At 40.9% G+C, this 14288-nt stretch overlaps 2 protein-coding genes across 3 annotated transcripts; one reads left to right on the forward strand and one right to left on the reverse strand.

Annotated features, from left to right (window-relative positions):
- Positions 1-68: 68 nt before the first annotated feature.
- gabpa (GA binding protein transcription factor subunit alpha) lies at positions 69-5017 on the reverse strand. 2 transcript variants are annotated; one of them, XM_079277401.1, is made up of 10 exons: positions 4929-5017; positions 3177-3276; positions 2948-3092; positions 2703-2787; positions 2362-2586; positions 2061-2255; positions 1865-1921; positions 1438-1563; positions 1164-1356; positions 69-832 (listed from the first exon to the last, which is right to left on the reverse strand). In XM_079277401.1, the coding sequence occupies exons 2-10, from the start codon at positions 3251-3253 to the stop codon at positions 598-600; spliced, it is 1338 nt and encodes a 445-aa protein (XP_079133527.1). In that variant the 5' UTR covers positions 3254-3276; positions 4929-5017; the 3' UTR covers positions 69-597. The 2 variants fall into 2 exon arrangements, with proteins under 2 accessions (XP_079133527.1, XP_079133528.1); XM_079277402.1 differs by lacking the exon at positions 4929-5017 and adding an exon at positions 4554-4694.
- Positions 5018-7251: 2234 nt separating this feature from the next.
- u2af1 (U2 small nuclear RNA auxiliary factor 1) lies at positions 7252-11986 on the forward strand. Its single transcript, XM_079276798.1, has 8 exons — positions 7252-7318; positions 8476-8563; positions 9253-9319; positions 9722-9771; positions 10176-10274; positions 10394-10527; positions 11399-11491; positions 11596-11986. The coding sequence occupies exons 1-8, from the start codon at positions 7275-7277 to the stop codon at positions 11780-11782; spliced, it is 762 nt and encodes a 253-aa protein (XP_079132924.1). The 5' UTR covers positions 7252-7274; the 3' UTR covers positions 11783-11986.
- Positions 11987-14288: the final 2302 nt, after the last annotated feature.

Here is a 14288-nt window from a genome sequence, read left to right on the forward strand (position 1 = left end):
TGTTCGTCTCTTTGAATAATTTATACAGGATTATAAATACTCAAGAGATGAAAATAATCTCAGGCGTTTAGAAAAAATGCTTGCCACTTTATTCCCTCTAGTGGACAAAAAAGGGTCCAACGATTCAGGGAACAAACACTAAATAAAATACAAAACAGGTCTATTAATGGAAAGTATGAAAATACACTTGTCCTGGTGACTATCAAAAACATGAAATACCGGTATGTACAGTGGAAATGATCCTAAACTAGAGACAATGAACGCATTACACAAAGCGCATAACTCAGTCATGCATTCAAGCATTCAGTCAGACGCACACAACATTTCTCACATTCGGCCGCCTCATTCTGAACACACTTCTCTTGGTTAGTTAAGGAAAAGATACAAAAAACACCTTTTTACCCGCCTCAGTCAAACTTCGAACAGTAAAGACAATGATAAAGTTGATAGTCCACGCTGATGGGGGATCAGCCTTGCGTTTTCTGTGCCTGCTGGACACAGTTGTGTCAGAAGAAGAAGAAGAAAGTTGATTTCAGTTCCAGTCAGCGGTGGAGAGCACACTTTGGCGGCTGGAGGGCGCATTAACGCGGCCTCCTCTTAACTGTCTTTGTCTAGCGTGGTGGTGGCCAGCGTCACCGTCGTGATGGGATGTCCGATGCCGTGCCCGATGCCGTGCATCTGCATGCGAGCCAGTTTCTTCTGCTCGCAGTCGGTCACCAGGTTGTTGAGCTCGGCAGCGCTGTAGCCGATCAGAGTTCTCAGGTCGCACACAAACTTGTAGACGAAGCGCTTGCCCTGCACCTTGCTGATCATGTCCCCGTCGTAGTAATACCTAAAATGAGAACAGGGAAGTCAGAATCTCGCTGCTTAAAGCCCAAATAACATCCTACGGTATTTTGTCAAGTGAAACAAAGACGTTCAGCTTCTGTGATGCTGGCGTGTTGTCTGTAATCACGCTCTCGGGCGACATTATGCCGCCGCTGTTTGGTTCAGTGTGAAAAAGCAAAGCTGGCGTGATTGCAGATCTTCTTTATGGCAGTATTGCAGAATCTCTCTGAACAGGGCTCCAGATTATACATATGATATGTATAATGGCTTCGTCATATGACCATTGAGCAATACTAAGCCACTGGAGCACATCTTCATAAAGAAAAGAAACTAACCTGAGGGCTCTGCTGAGTTTCTCATAGTTCATAGTAGGCTTGTTCTTGCGCTGGCCCCATTTCTGCGCCACAAGCTCCGGCTGGTTGAGTTTGAACTCGCCCTCCTCGCCCACCCAAGAGATGCAGTCTCTCGCATCCTTGTCTGTCAGCAGCTCCAGCAGGAACTGCCAAAGCTGGATCTGGCCGTTGTTGCCTGGCACCAGAGAAACGCAGCATTTAACATATGGCTGAAACAATGAAATGCTTGTCCAATGAGTTGCTGGGTGAGTTTTACCTGTGCGGTTACCAGGTGAGCTGCGCTCCTCTCCTCCAGAGATCCGGGGAGTTCTGGGGCCACGGCTCTGCTTCAGCACCTTAATGGTCGTGGGTGTGCTCACCTGAGCTGGAATTATCTGCACAGCTGGAGACGCAGACAGAAAAGGTTAAAGATGAACAGAATACCAATGACCAGAACAACCGATATGCTGTAAATAGAGCCATTCCATTTGTAAGTAAATGGACAATTTCTCCCTTTAAATGTATTAGCGTTGTTCTTAATTGCATCACTGCCCTGTAGGCAAGTACACGAGTTCTCTGCGTTGTGTCTCATCAGATCAGATAACTTGAGCAGCTCCTGACTGCCCAAATCTAGTCCTGAGCTGACAGTGTCCACAGAAGCATTTTCACATTTCATGGAGAGCCTTTGGGAGATTTTTACTTACGTTGATCAATGGTGACAGTAGCGTCCCCTCCAGACTGGTCCTGGCTCGCCAACACATCTGAAATGAATACAAAGGGTTAAGACACAGTCATTAGGCCATAAGGACTTTCTCAGATACAAACAAGATGCAACTTAGGCCTTCATTTCACCTCTGTTGACACATACTCTCCTAACACCTAAATAACTCTGTGACTTACATTTGCGCAGGAGTTCCAGGTGACTCCAGAGAATCTCTCCATTGGGCACTTTCTGAAGGAACTCTTCCTGGCTGAATAAGCACAGATCACGACCCGGGATGTGAATGCTGCCTATTTCCATCTCGTCGATGTTAAACTCTTTCATTACCCACACAGCCCAGTGGATCACCTGGTCAGCTGACCAGAGCACAGGATCTGAGGCGAGAGAGAGAGCGAAACATCATACACAATCACATTTACTTGTTGCCACATTAAGGATTGGTTTCCAACACAGATGTATCTCATCTTAAGTTGTCCTCACCATATGGTATGCCCAGGCGAACCTGCTCTTTGCGGTAGCCTTCAAGTGCTGCGGCCCAGCGTGTAACCTGCTCCGACGTCTCGTCAGACAGGCCAGACCGATCCACGGCAATGAGATGACCCTCCTCCACCAGAGTGCCGTCCTCTCCCGCTGCATCTGGATCAATCACCACCTCGACCGTTTCCACCGGCTTCACGATCTCCAAAATGTTCAACTTCTCCTCACCTGGATGAGGGGAAAAAAAACACATAAGTAGGTGAGGTTGATGTGGTGTAAGTGCCAATTAAACCAACATAAAGCTATTTATATATTTACTGATCTTTGAAGCATCTTCTCAGTACCTGGCTTGGTTATTATCTGCAGGCTGAGCTGCACTGTGCCATCCGTCTTTACTCCCTGGTCGAAGAGACTGTGGTCGGGGTGAAGCTACAAGGAGGAATACGACAGATTCTTGAATCAGAGCTGAAAAGAGAGGCAACTCCACACTTTTCAGTTCCAGAGACTGCCATCAGACTTGCATTACGCACCTGTAATTATGAAATCATAAAGAAATCTTGACAGGCTTGATTTATGTGCACATTGTTACCTGAATGTCCTGTAAGCAGATCTCATATGCATCCAGTGACATTTGGATCCGGGGCTCCAAAAGCTTCTTTAAATTGCCCACGGGCTCATTGATGTCGATATCTTGTTGAATCAAGTCTGATGCAGTGATGGTCTGCTCCTCAACACTATATGTAAAAGAAGAGAGGGTGAAATAACTGTACATGTGTATTTATTACAAGTGCAAGTTAAATCACCATTATCTAGCTTACCCTTCCTCCAGACATGCCTGCTTCTCCTGTTCATCGATCTCGATCTCTATCATCTCTTCTGGTTCACCTTTAGACATTCTGTTTTATGCAGAGAGCCGAACTGTAGGAAAGTAATGAAAGGTATTTCTTTTACTATATACCGGTATATATTTTATAAAACACTGATTAACTGACAATGACTAACTAATACATGTTAGTTGAGGCCCTAAATTGTAGAGCTATTTAATTGTAGGGGCGGTCATGCCAGTGTCAACCCCCTTAACTGAATTCTACTCAGCATACTATACATACTGTATGTACTATTATATGTATGTACCGCTATATATACACACACATATTTTTCAGAGGCCAACGGTGACATCATTAGATGTCATCAACAACCCCAAAGTATTCAATATAATAATAGAAGACCATGAAATGTGTTTGAAATGGCATAAATGGTGGTGGTTCTTTTTATAATGCCATAAAGGTTATAATTGAACATTAAAAACATTTCCCTTAACACAATGTGACAGCAGGAAAATAACTTCTGGTGATTTCCCCTTTATTTTTCTGCAAGTGTAAGGTTTAGTAGCACAAACTACTTGAAAGGCATCCAAAAAGTTTGAAACATTGATGTCACAATAATAGAGAATATTTCGGCTTCAGTGTGTAAACGTGAGGGTCGATGACTTATATGTGGAACTGCAATTTGGGGGTTTCTACTATAAAGGCCTTTCAGCCTCGACTCCTCACTGACCGCCTGGAACAGTTCTCTGACTGATCCTAGTGCTAACGTTAGCCAACTCGAGGGCGAGGCTTTGGCACGTTAAGGCCAAATGGTAGGCCAAAGTAACCAAAAATAAGTAAGCAAACATATTTATACATCATAAACACATGTTGTAGAAGAAAATAAAAGTTATTCATAAAAATATATACAGCGGGATACACATGTCGGTGTACTGAATCTGGTCTACACTGAACCAAGTTAGCTAACGTTACTATTTTGCAAACGAATGCACCGCGGCGCGAGGCAGCCCATCAACCAACTGTCTATCAATGGTTAAATATCCTAGAAACACATCGCGCAAATATCGCACAAATATTCGCTAAATCAAACTTTAACTGCGCGAAGAAAACTTTTAAAACGGAAATAGAATAAACGGAAACAAAACAACATAGGGCAAATGGAAAGGAGCCGGAAATCCTGGCTAAAGGTTTACAGCGTACAAGACTTCCGAGAGCAGCCGCGACAAATACGACACGAGCTTCCGTGGAAAACTAACCACTCAGGGCGACTGAATACACTAAGCCAAGGCTCAGTTAAACACAAACTGAGAATATTCAGAGAAGTGTGGACTAAACGACAGTTTTAATCGTGTCTGGGTGTATACGCACTGTGTGTTTGAGGCTGGTCGGAGATCAGTCTGTCCACTTTACTGCTGTTAGCAACCAGCTAACACAGAACTGCTAACGCGTTAACGGTGTTTTCCAGATTGCGAGAAAGCCACACGAGCCGCGGTGTTAGCAGTGTTAGCTTAGCGTTACCGGGAGTTTGCTGGTGCTCCGTGAGTGTGTTTAAATGACTAGCTTGACGGTAGACGGCCTCTTCCCACGAAGCTAAGTAATCAACAACAGCTAACGTTGGCTAGCTAGTTAGTTCGCCACAAAATAGCGGGAAGGCTCTAAGCGCATCAAACAGAGCCACAATATGTCCGCGGTTTAAGTCCACTTTCTTTTTAACAAGCACATCTGTCTCAGACACATCCATACCTCTTAAAATGTCAGCCTTAGAAGATGTTGGATTATGTTCAACTGTGGTAGATAAGCACTCAAAACTCACACACAGTCGGGTCGTATCATGCAAGTTTTTGGTCAACTACACTCAGAGGAGGGGCGGAGACTAACGAGACAGTTAACGTTACCCTAAAAATACAAAATGTAACTTGTCTTTATTAAGTGTGGACGTTATACAATTTGGAATCGTATTATCAGTATACATGGCCAGGATATGAACTTTGGTGTTAGGCCTATATATTTCCTCATCATATTTAAATGTCATGGTAGTCCTTTATTTAAATAACCCACTCTTCAGTTGTTTAACAAAACAATAATTCCACGAAGTAACTAACATGCTGTGTATCCTCCATTGGATTTTTGTTTCGATATTCCTCGTGATTCCTTCTGGCTGTTCATCTGTATAACTAGGCCAGGAGTTTGAAATCAAGTATTTAACGTTAGATTACTTGCAACAGGACAAGATTGGTCCGCTAGGGGGCCCTCGTTTAAAGCTGTGTGGTTCTATTTAGCCCCTCCCTACACATATTCCCCAAAACATTTTGCTCCGTTTGTGGACCACATTTATCATATTAAAGGTATTCCAATTGAGTTTGAACACAGTTCCTCTCCACAACATCTCAGTACTGTGCAGGGGCCACCCAATGACCTGTACCAATCCAGTACCTGGTCCCTCTGGGTATGGGGTCCTAGATGTGGTTTGCAGGGGTAGTTATCCTTTGCCCAGTTCTTAATCCTGCCTTGTTTTGCAATAGTACGGTTTATGTGATGGCTATATTGATGCACATGACTGTGGTTGGTCATTTTGTTCTTGCAGACTTGTAAAGAATAAGCAGACATACTGTGATATTCAGTGAAAAAACAAGCATGGCCTGTCCACAAATAAGCTCTTTGTTTTCTTTCATCATGACTCCTGCGTTTATGGACTCATAGGTTTGAACTGTTGCATTTCTGTTAATCTATAAAACATAAGCACAAACAGATGTCTGCAGGTATAATGATGGTGTTTTGTAAATGGTTTACATGTTATGTTTTTGACCCTTATTGGTTGAATATTCTCTAATTAAATGCAGAAATGTGTCAAGTTTACAAATAAACTTATTTTGATGGACCCAAATTGGTCGTTTGTGGCTATAATCATTTTTACAGAGGGTATGACTTTGTTTTTAAATGCCACATTTATGTCTTTCATAATGTTGATCCCTGCGGATCACAATTTAAAAAAATGAAATAAATACAATAATAAAGTGGTATGTAAAGAGCATGAATAATGTAAGTTATTGTTAGTAGTAAAGATTATTTGAATTATATGGCACCCTGTGTATATTTTATGCTTTAATAAGAAAATGATAATGCACAATTAATTTGCATTTATATACAATCGCACTTGGTGGTCCTGAATATAACATTTACCTTGTTTTGGTTCCACTCCTTAATAACATACCCCTGCAGTCAAGGAATATTAGTATATTACACAATTACTTTACCTCGGACCATTTCAAATCTCCACGTTTAAATGCAAAATTGTAACTCATAATTTACTGCATGCTTTAATAAGCAGCAGGTTTAGAGGTAGAGGGTGCTACACGTGTGTATTTACAGTATGAAAGCAACTCTTGTTTTGAAAGTCACGCTAAAGACGGAAATGACCTATGTTGACAAATATCCGGTTATTGTGTCCTGCCTTCAAAATAAAGGCGTTCATTTTTAAGTATCATTCAAAGTACTTAAAAAGTGCAGATAAATAGACGTTACAGTTTACGTTCCGCAACTTCTCATAAAAGACTGAAAAGACTGTTTTATATCCGATTTCAACGACAGCTTAAGGATAACGGACACTTTCATAGACGAATAGTACCATAGACAATTATTATTGTATATATATTTGTTTACAGTCTTATGGCATCTAGAACAGGCAAGCAGTACAATTTCATATATATGTGTCCATTAACCAAATAAAAACAGTACAGTGAGCATGCTAGACTAAAATTAAACTATAAAATAAAATCCAACCCTATTTGTATTGAAGCGTAAATGATAATATGAGGATACAATTGTCTAACCGCAAACCATGAACTCTAAAACCCACACCCTTGAATCAATAACGTCCAGAGACAGTGTCAACAAAAACTACAGAATGTTTTAATTACGCAATATATGAGCTTCACGAAGATAACATTTACTGCAGGGACATTGCATTAGATTACATTCGATTGCTCAATTGTCAGTAAACTACATATTTGTAGGTTACACATTTATTGTGAAGGAGAGGAGACGGATGTCCTGTCGTTGCTGCTGCAGGTTGAGCACAGGCGAGCCAAGATGGCAGAATACCTGGCGTCCATTTTTGGGACAGAGAAAGATAAGTAAGTAGTGAACGTTTATTATGTTTATTGTTAAGCCATTGTGTTATCTTTTTCTGCTTAGGTCCCCTTTGACTAGTAGCACCATATACAGTGGTGGTTTCAGTCTGTAGCAGTGAACGTTACACCGGCTCACGCGTCCAACAGCTAAGCTAGTGCTAGCACGCTAGTGTTAGCACACTAGCTAACGTTTGTAAAATACCGCGCTGCGACTGCTAGCGCCTTAACATCTGGGGGCTGAGCAGTGCTGGTCTGAAAAAACCCAACCATACAGGGTTACTTTTTCTGAATTAAAACTCTACAAATTAAATACTATTTAAACTGATGCACTAACTACCATCTACCCTTGAGTTATCTAACGGTAGTTAGCCACTTTATGAAGCCCCTAGGAACCTTTTGTTTCCGTGTAATACACACTTGTCTCGTTATTTAACTAACGTTAAGCTTCTCACTCTGTTACTAAGCGAATTAAAGAGGAACTACGCCCATTTTTAGGAATTCATACATGTTAATCCTTTTGCCCGAGGTAGTACAACATATATTTATAACTCTCTTCCAGAGTAAAACTCTTTTAAAAATGTGAATCAAGTTAAAACAAATCTGGAACCGTCATAGACATATAAAATATGTTATAGACACTGAGAACATTTACTAATATTCTGCCTAAATGGGTACATTTTCTATTCAAGAGCTGAGAACACTGCAGTAGAATAAAGCTCATTTAGGAGGCAAAGAAAACAAACATACTGGGAGTCAAATCAATCAGTGCCCCATTTATTTTCTATGGAGTAGCTTCACATTAATCTGCTTCGGTGGTTTCTGGCTTTTAGCAAGAGCAGCTTAGTGAACAAATGTTGCCTGTACATTCGTAGGCCATGTAAATAACATCTTGTAAATCATACAATTACCCATTAAGGGGTTCTTTTTATTTGGTTCACTCTGTTTCTTAATCTATCTATATCACTTAAAATACATTTATCTCTAGTTTAACCCAGCTCAAATATAATAAATGTGATGAATACCGAAAGACCTGAAACAATTAGTCGATGAATTGAATATTCAGTTGAAAGAAAATTAATTGGCAACTTTCTTTGTAATTGGTTTATCGTAGTAGTAGTTTTTATTGTTACTTGCTCTTCATTGTTTTCTCTCTTCTTTAGGGTCAATTGCTCCTTTTATTTCAAAATTGGAGCTTGTCGACATGGCGACCGCTGCTCCAGATTACACAATAAGCCGACATTCAGCCAGGTAAGATTGTAAATTATTTTGTTCTAAAGTGTCCCAAAATACACAGATAAAGGGAAAACAATATTTTTCTCATTTCGTATGGGAATTATGGGAAGACTTGGGTCTGAAAGCGTCGTGGCGGCCGTGGCTCAGTGGCTGAGCGGGTCATTCTTTGTTCGATCCCCAGCTCCTACTGTCTGTGCATGCAAAGAGTCCTTGGGGACGCCTCACAGCGGCCCACTGCTCCTAAATGCTTAGGATGGGCTAAATGCAGAGGTCAAATTTCATCTATATGTATATGGCCATTATAATAAAGGGTTAATGTTTAGTGTTAGGGCTTTACAAATATGGTTAACTTAACTTTCTAGTTGTATCTGTGATCCACACATCCTAGTCGCATGTCATACCCATCTTTGATTCACCATGCCAGTGTGTGTGTTTTAAGTGCTTTTCTATATATTTTTTATATCTTAGCCTAGCATCAACCCGTAGGATTGCAAAAAATATCTCCATTGTGTCTTTGATATTTTCTTGCTGCATATGAAATCTGACTTTTGTACTTTACAATCAAAGGTATTTTCTTTGAAATATTTCTATTTGACATTGTTTTGTTCTATTGTTCTATCTTCAGTACCAAAGAATGCACTGCATGTCGATAGCCACTGCTAATCATAACAAATCATCCCAATAATTTGCTTCTTTTCTTTCAGACGATTGCCCTCCTGAACATTTACAGGAACCCTCAGAACAGTGCCCAGTCTGCTGATGGTCTGACCTGTGAGTGTTTCTATACCTTCTATATCTACAGAGAAGTAGAGGTGTGCACAGTATTCTTGAGGTGTAAGAGGGAGACCAATATGTTAGTAAAAGCTCTCACTGTTGAAAGGTCGGCTCACCAATAGGAACTAGTTGTCAAACCCGTTCTTGAAAAGCAAGGACTTGTTTTCATATTTTTTACAACAATTGTTTCAAAATATATATTTATGGGGGGGAGACGTTGTGTTTATGAATTAGGACATTAAGGTGCTGCTAGACTGAACTTGGTGAGATAGACAGGACTCCTTCCTGTTTATTTTCTGTGATAGGAGTGATACAGTTTACAGATAGTAATGACCAGCGTTATCAAAGAAATGATAAACTATATCCACATGTTGGTTTATTTTCTCTTATCATCACTAGGTGCCATCAGTGACATGGAGATGCAGGAGCACTATGACGAGTTTTTTGAGGTACGTTCTGAATGTCTCGTGTCGGGCTGGTCTGACCGCCACTCTGCAGCTCGTACGTTTCCTTTTATTTGAGGAAATGATGCTTCATGCTATGGTAATTAGCTTTCTAGTGGAGAGTTAGATGAGAAGATGTATTCTAATGATCAGTGAGCTTTAGAGGTGCTGGTAGGTGGATTTTGTTACCGTTTGACAGAGCCAGAGGAGCTGTTTACCCCTGTTTCCAGTCTTTGTTCTTAGCTAAGCTAATTAGCTTCTGTCTGTCGCCTCATTTAGACCATACAGACATTAGAGGGGTGGCAATCGTCTCATCAAACACCCTAACAGAAAGCAAACTATTCCTGAAATGGACTCTTACTCAACATTGCAACAAATGCCTCACGTTACACTTCACTTTTCACTTTCAGGAGGTCTTCACTGAGATGGAGGAGAAGTACGGAGAGGTGGAGGAGATGAACGTATGTGACAACCTCGGGGACCACCTAGTAGGAAATGTGTATGTGAAGGTGGGTGTCTGAGTCTAAAAGCCACATATGGTACGACTGCCGTAATGCCATGTTGTTTAGCTTGGGTCCAGAGCCGGTGGGTTTTAATCTCTTCCCTGTCTCTTGATGGTCCTTCATAGTTCCGGTATGAAGAGGATGCTGAGAAGGCTGTGATAGACCTGAATAATCGGTGGTTTAACGGACAGCCCATCCACGCTGAGCTCTCCCCCGTCACAGACTTCAGAGAAGCCTGCTGTCGCCAATATGAAATGGGGTGAGTGCTGCGTGAAACAATGTGCTCAATGAAACACTCATTCTTTAAGATTAATGTCGGACTATTTGATAATACAAGTAGGAAGTTCCACTCTGTATATTTAACATCACCAATGCAATATTAATAGTTTATATTCAAAAGATCGATACGTGGCGTTTGTGTATTGATAAAATATGGCCACGCAAAATATCGTGATACTATGCTGCATCTATTTTTTTCCTCGCCTCTATTGGCAGCCATCACCGGCTCCTCCGGTCTGATTTATTTTTTTAAGCATTATACTTGATATTTATGTTGAACTTCTAATGTTATAATCTATTTTAGCATCCAAGCGGGAGACTGAATTTACATATATCTCCAGCTGTGACTTACCATCACCCTTTCATAGAAACCCACATAGCGGTTTCACTAAATATGCCACTCTTGAATATACAGTAATACTGATTAAATATGTGTCTGACTCAGCTAAAACCTGCTGATAGAGGTGTTCTCTCACACTAAATATACTTACTTACTGTGTAACTAATCCGCGGTTCACATCGCGAGGGGTGATCCGTACGGATCGACAGTGGTCCGTTACACCACTGTGTCTAATATAACGACTCAATTCTTGTATTGTTTTAATATAAGTTTGTATTTTTGGGTATACAGCTTGTTTATTGTCCTCGATTGAGCACTGGACCTCCTGTTATCATATCTGAGATTCATAGGTTCTGACCTAAAGCTTTCGTGAACAGCATCTACAGTGTGTAGCTCATCTCTGTGGCTGCTGTGTAAAACTTGGTCGCCATAATCAGTCCTCTACCTCAGATGTGACTTCCTGTCTTGCTCTTCTCTGCTGTAACTGATCAGCGTTGCTTTCTCTCCACAGGGAATGCACTCGTGGTGGCTTCTGTAACTTCATGCATCTGAAGCCCATCTCACGTGAACTGAGGAGAGAGCTCTACGGGCGTCGGAGGAAGGGGTACAAACACTTCCATTGTTGTTTTACATTCAGGCACTTACCTGAACCTGCAGACATAGTTGGTTTTATAACAATTAACAATCGCTCTTTCTTCACGTCCACAGCCGCCATAAGTCCCGGTCTCGATCGAGAGAGAGGCGCTCGCGCTCGAGGGATAGGGGTCGGGGAGGTGGAGGCGGAGGGGGAGGAGGTGGTGGTGGCGGCGGCGGAGGAGGAGGAGGTGGAGGCGGAGGTGGCCGTGACCACGAGAGACGTCGCTCCAGAGACAGAGAGCGTTCCGGACGATTCTGAACCACAAGCCATGACTACTTGTCTTTCCCTCCCCGTATCAATCCCTAGTCTATCTTTTTTTTAAAAGTTTGTACCCTTTCAGATCTATTCTAGGACTAATTGAAAGGTACCTGATTTTGACGCTGTGACAGCATTGATGATCTTGTTTTTTTCTTGATTTCTGAAAATGACTTTCACCTCATTAAATTTCACATTTTTACTTAACGTGACTGATTCATGAATCGTACCTGCTATTAGAAAGCCTAAATCATTTTCTTACATGCTGAACTAAATGTGCACACTGACGATTAAGACCGTACCAATAGTTTTGAATCAACTCATTTAATTGCTCAGAGGACAGTTTTTCACCGACACCCTGATAACTTCATCGGTTACAGATAACAGCACTCTGGGATTTGAACCTCACAGTCACTTAAAACAGAAGGCAGCACCGATAAACACCAGGTATTTATTGTGAACACATGGCACCAACCAAGAGGAGCTTCAAACTAAATCATTTTATTAAGAACAAACACAACTGTGTGTTCGTTCTACTTTTACATTTGAGTTTTATACTGAATTATAGATCATTCTCATGACTTCAGTGATTAATACAGACAAAAAAATACACGATAGACAAAAACAGTGGAAACCGTTAACAAAAAATCAAAACTGCTGTAAAATAGTATTAACCTCATGGCACAGAGATATAGTCATCCTTTAATTATCAGGCAATGTAGTGCCAATCATTTTCCTCTGGTAAGGACCTTATTGTAACACCATATTAGCTGTAAGTTAGATATGAGCAACAACACCACCTGTTCTCTTCACCTGGTTCACTGTGTGTGCCTGAGCCAACATGAAACTCAAGACAGCAGACAAGACTGACTGAGGAAAGAAGGTTTGAGTGCTCGGGTTGTTTTACACTGAGCTGTGTGTTGGTCCCGTCGGTCTGTGGCCATATCCAGGCTCCGCCATTTTTTTAAACTGAGCTGCTGGTGTCTCGTCTGACAGACAGGTGAGTGTGCGGCTCTTTAATGAACAAAGCGTTTAGCATGAAATGCTGTTAAATTTAAAGGTTCGAGTTACACAGACTGTAACATTGACTTTATTTATTTTGCCTATTTTCTACTTAAATTATTCTAAATGAGTAACAAATACCCACAGACGTCTGGGGCAACATTAAAATAGAAACCAAAATCTTGCTATTGAAATTATGAATTATGAAATGCATGCATATGTATTATTATTTAGGATGATTGTCTGGCATATTTTTTCCAATCTGTCAAAAAAATTGAAATCAAATTAAATGATAGGTAAAATTATTTAAACTAGATATAATCACTCAAATTTAGGCAGAAACCATCAAATGTTAAGTTTAACATCATAGAAGATTACAAAAAGCAGCAAATATTCATATTTGAGAGGTCAAAAGCAGCAGATTTTCGACATGTTGCAGTAGGAAAAAATCACAAGTATAAATAGTATAATTAAAGATGGCTGAATTCCATTTAGCTGCTACAGTTTGAGGGTCCTGCTATTGAACAGTCAATCAGTAATTAGCTCATTATTCCATGGCTCATCAGACAGTGTCTGTTTGCATATACAGGCTACATTCATCCCACCAGATCAGAGACTTAGTGGATACGAGTAAAAGACATATTCTAATGGTCCGGCAGTTTATCAAGAAGAAACAAGAGAATTACCCACAATTCATAGCAATGTGACGTTAAACACGGGGTTACCAGTGGAACAGCCTGGCATATCAAATATACACAGAAACATTACGGATTAAAGATGTAACATAAATACGCAACTGGTTTATTCATCAAACATTTCATTTTGTTATTGTTTTGACAAAAACAAGTAAACAGATGATTTGACAAGCCTGGAGGATGTTCAAAGCAGGGAGTAAGAAGTATGAACCAAATATCCACATTTGTACATGTACATGTTATGATGTAATGTTACTGTCGTGGATGAGGTGGTCCCAGCATCATACGCGATGATGAAATACACATCTGGGCAGTGCAGACTTGCTAATTAAATGAGGTCTGGGAGCAACTTCCGGCCTCTACTGTCACGACCCCTTGATCTTGTCATGTGCCTAGTGTGTGTCCTTTCTGCAGGTCTGAATGAAAATGCAACAACAGCATTATTCTCCTTCCTGGTTGAGACGTTTCAGTGTGCAGTTGGCAGACGGGAAGTGATTTTAGATCAGCAGCAGTAAATTAGAGTGCGGAGTGTTACCTGTAAAACAAAAAGAGACTTCTTTCAGGTAATGATGCATGCTGACGTATTATATTGATGCATGCAGGCGGAAGAGCCGTCGCTGCTTTCATCAAGGGCTTGTTTGCACGGCTTTGTGCCCGTTGGCTTCCTGCTTAAGAAGAAAAGGCTGCTGTTAAGAAAGGAACATTAAGGTATCATGTAGCTTGAGGCCTTTTATGTTGGCAGCTGTCACACAAAATTAAACTTGTTGTTCTTTTGGCCAACTGAGCAAAGCACAGCAAACAATCAGGTTTGG

This window comes from Melanostigma gelatinosum (genome assembly GCF_949748355.1).
Source record: "Melanostigma gelatinosum genome assembly, chromosome: 10".
Classification (NCBI taxonomy): domain Eukaryota; kingdom Metazoa; phylum Chordata; class Actinopteri; order Perciformes; family Zoarcidae; genus Melanostigma; species Melanostigma gelatinosum.

Bases quoted from the DNA above. Each gene is read 5' to 3' on its own strand.
- gabpa (XM_079277401.1), bottom strand. From the start codon at position 3,253: ATGTCTAAAGGTGAACCAGAAGAGATGATAGAGATCGAGATCGATGAA. The intron at 2,788-2,947 runs GTAACAATGTGC...TCCTCCTTGTAG, and splicing joins TCTGCTTACAGGACATTCAG to CTTCACCCCGACCACAGTCT. The intron at 1,357-1,437 runs GTAAAACTCACC...CTCTGGTGCCAG, and splicing joins CTCACCTGGTAACCGCACAG to GCAACAACGGCCAGATCCAG.
- u2af1 (XM_079276798.1), top strand. From the start codon at position 7,275: ATGGCAGAATACCTGGCGTCCATTTTTGGGACAGAGAAAGATAA. The intron at 9,772-10,175 runs GTACGTTCTGAA...TTTCACTTTCAG, and splicing joins ACTATGACGAGTTTTTTGAG to GAGGTCTTCACTGAGATGGA. The intron at 10,528-11,398 runs GTGAGTGCTGCG...TTCTCTCCACAG, and splicing joins TGTCGCCAATATGAAATGGG to GGAATGCACTCGTGGTGGCT.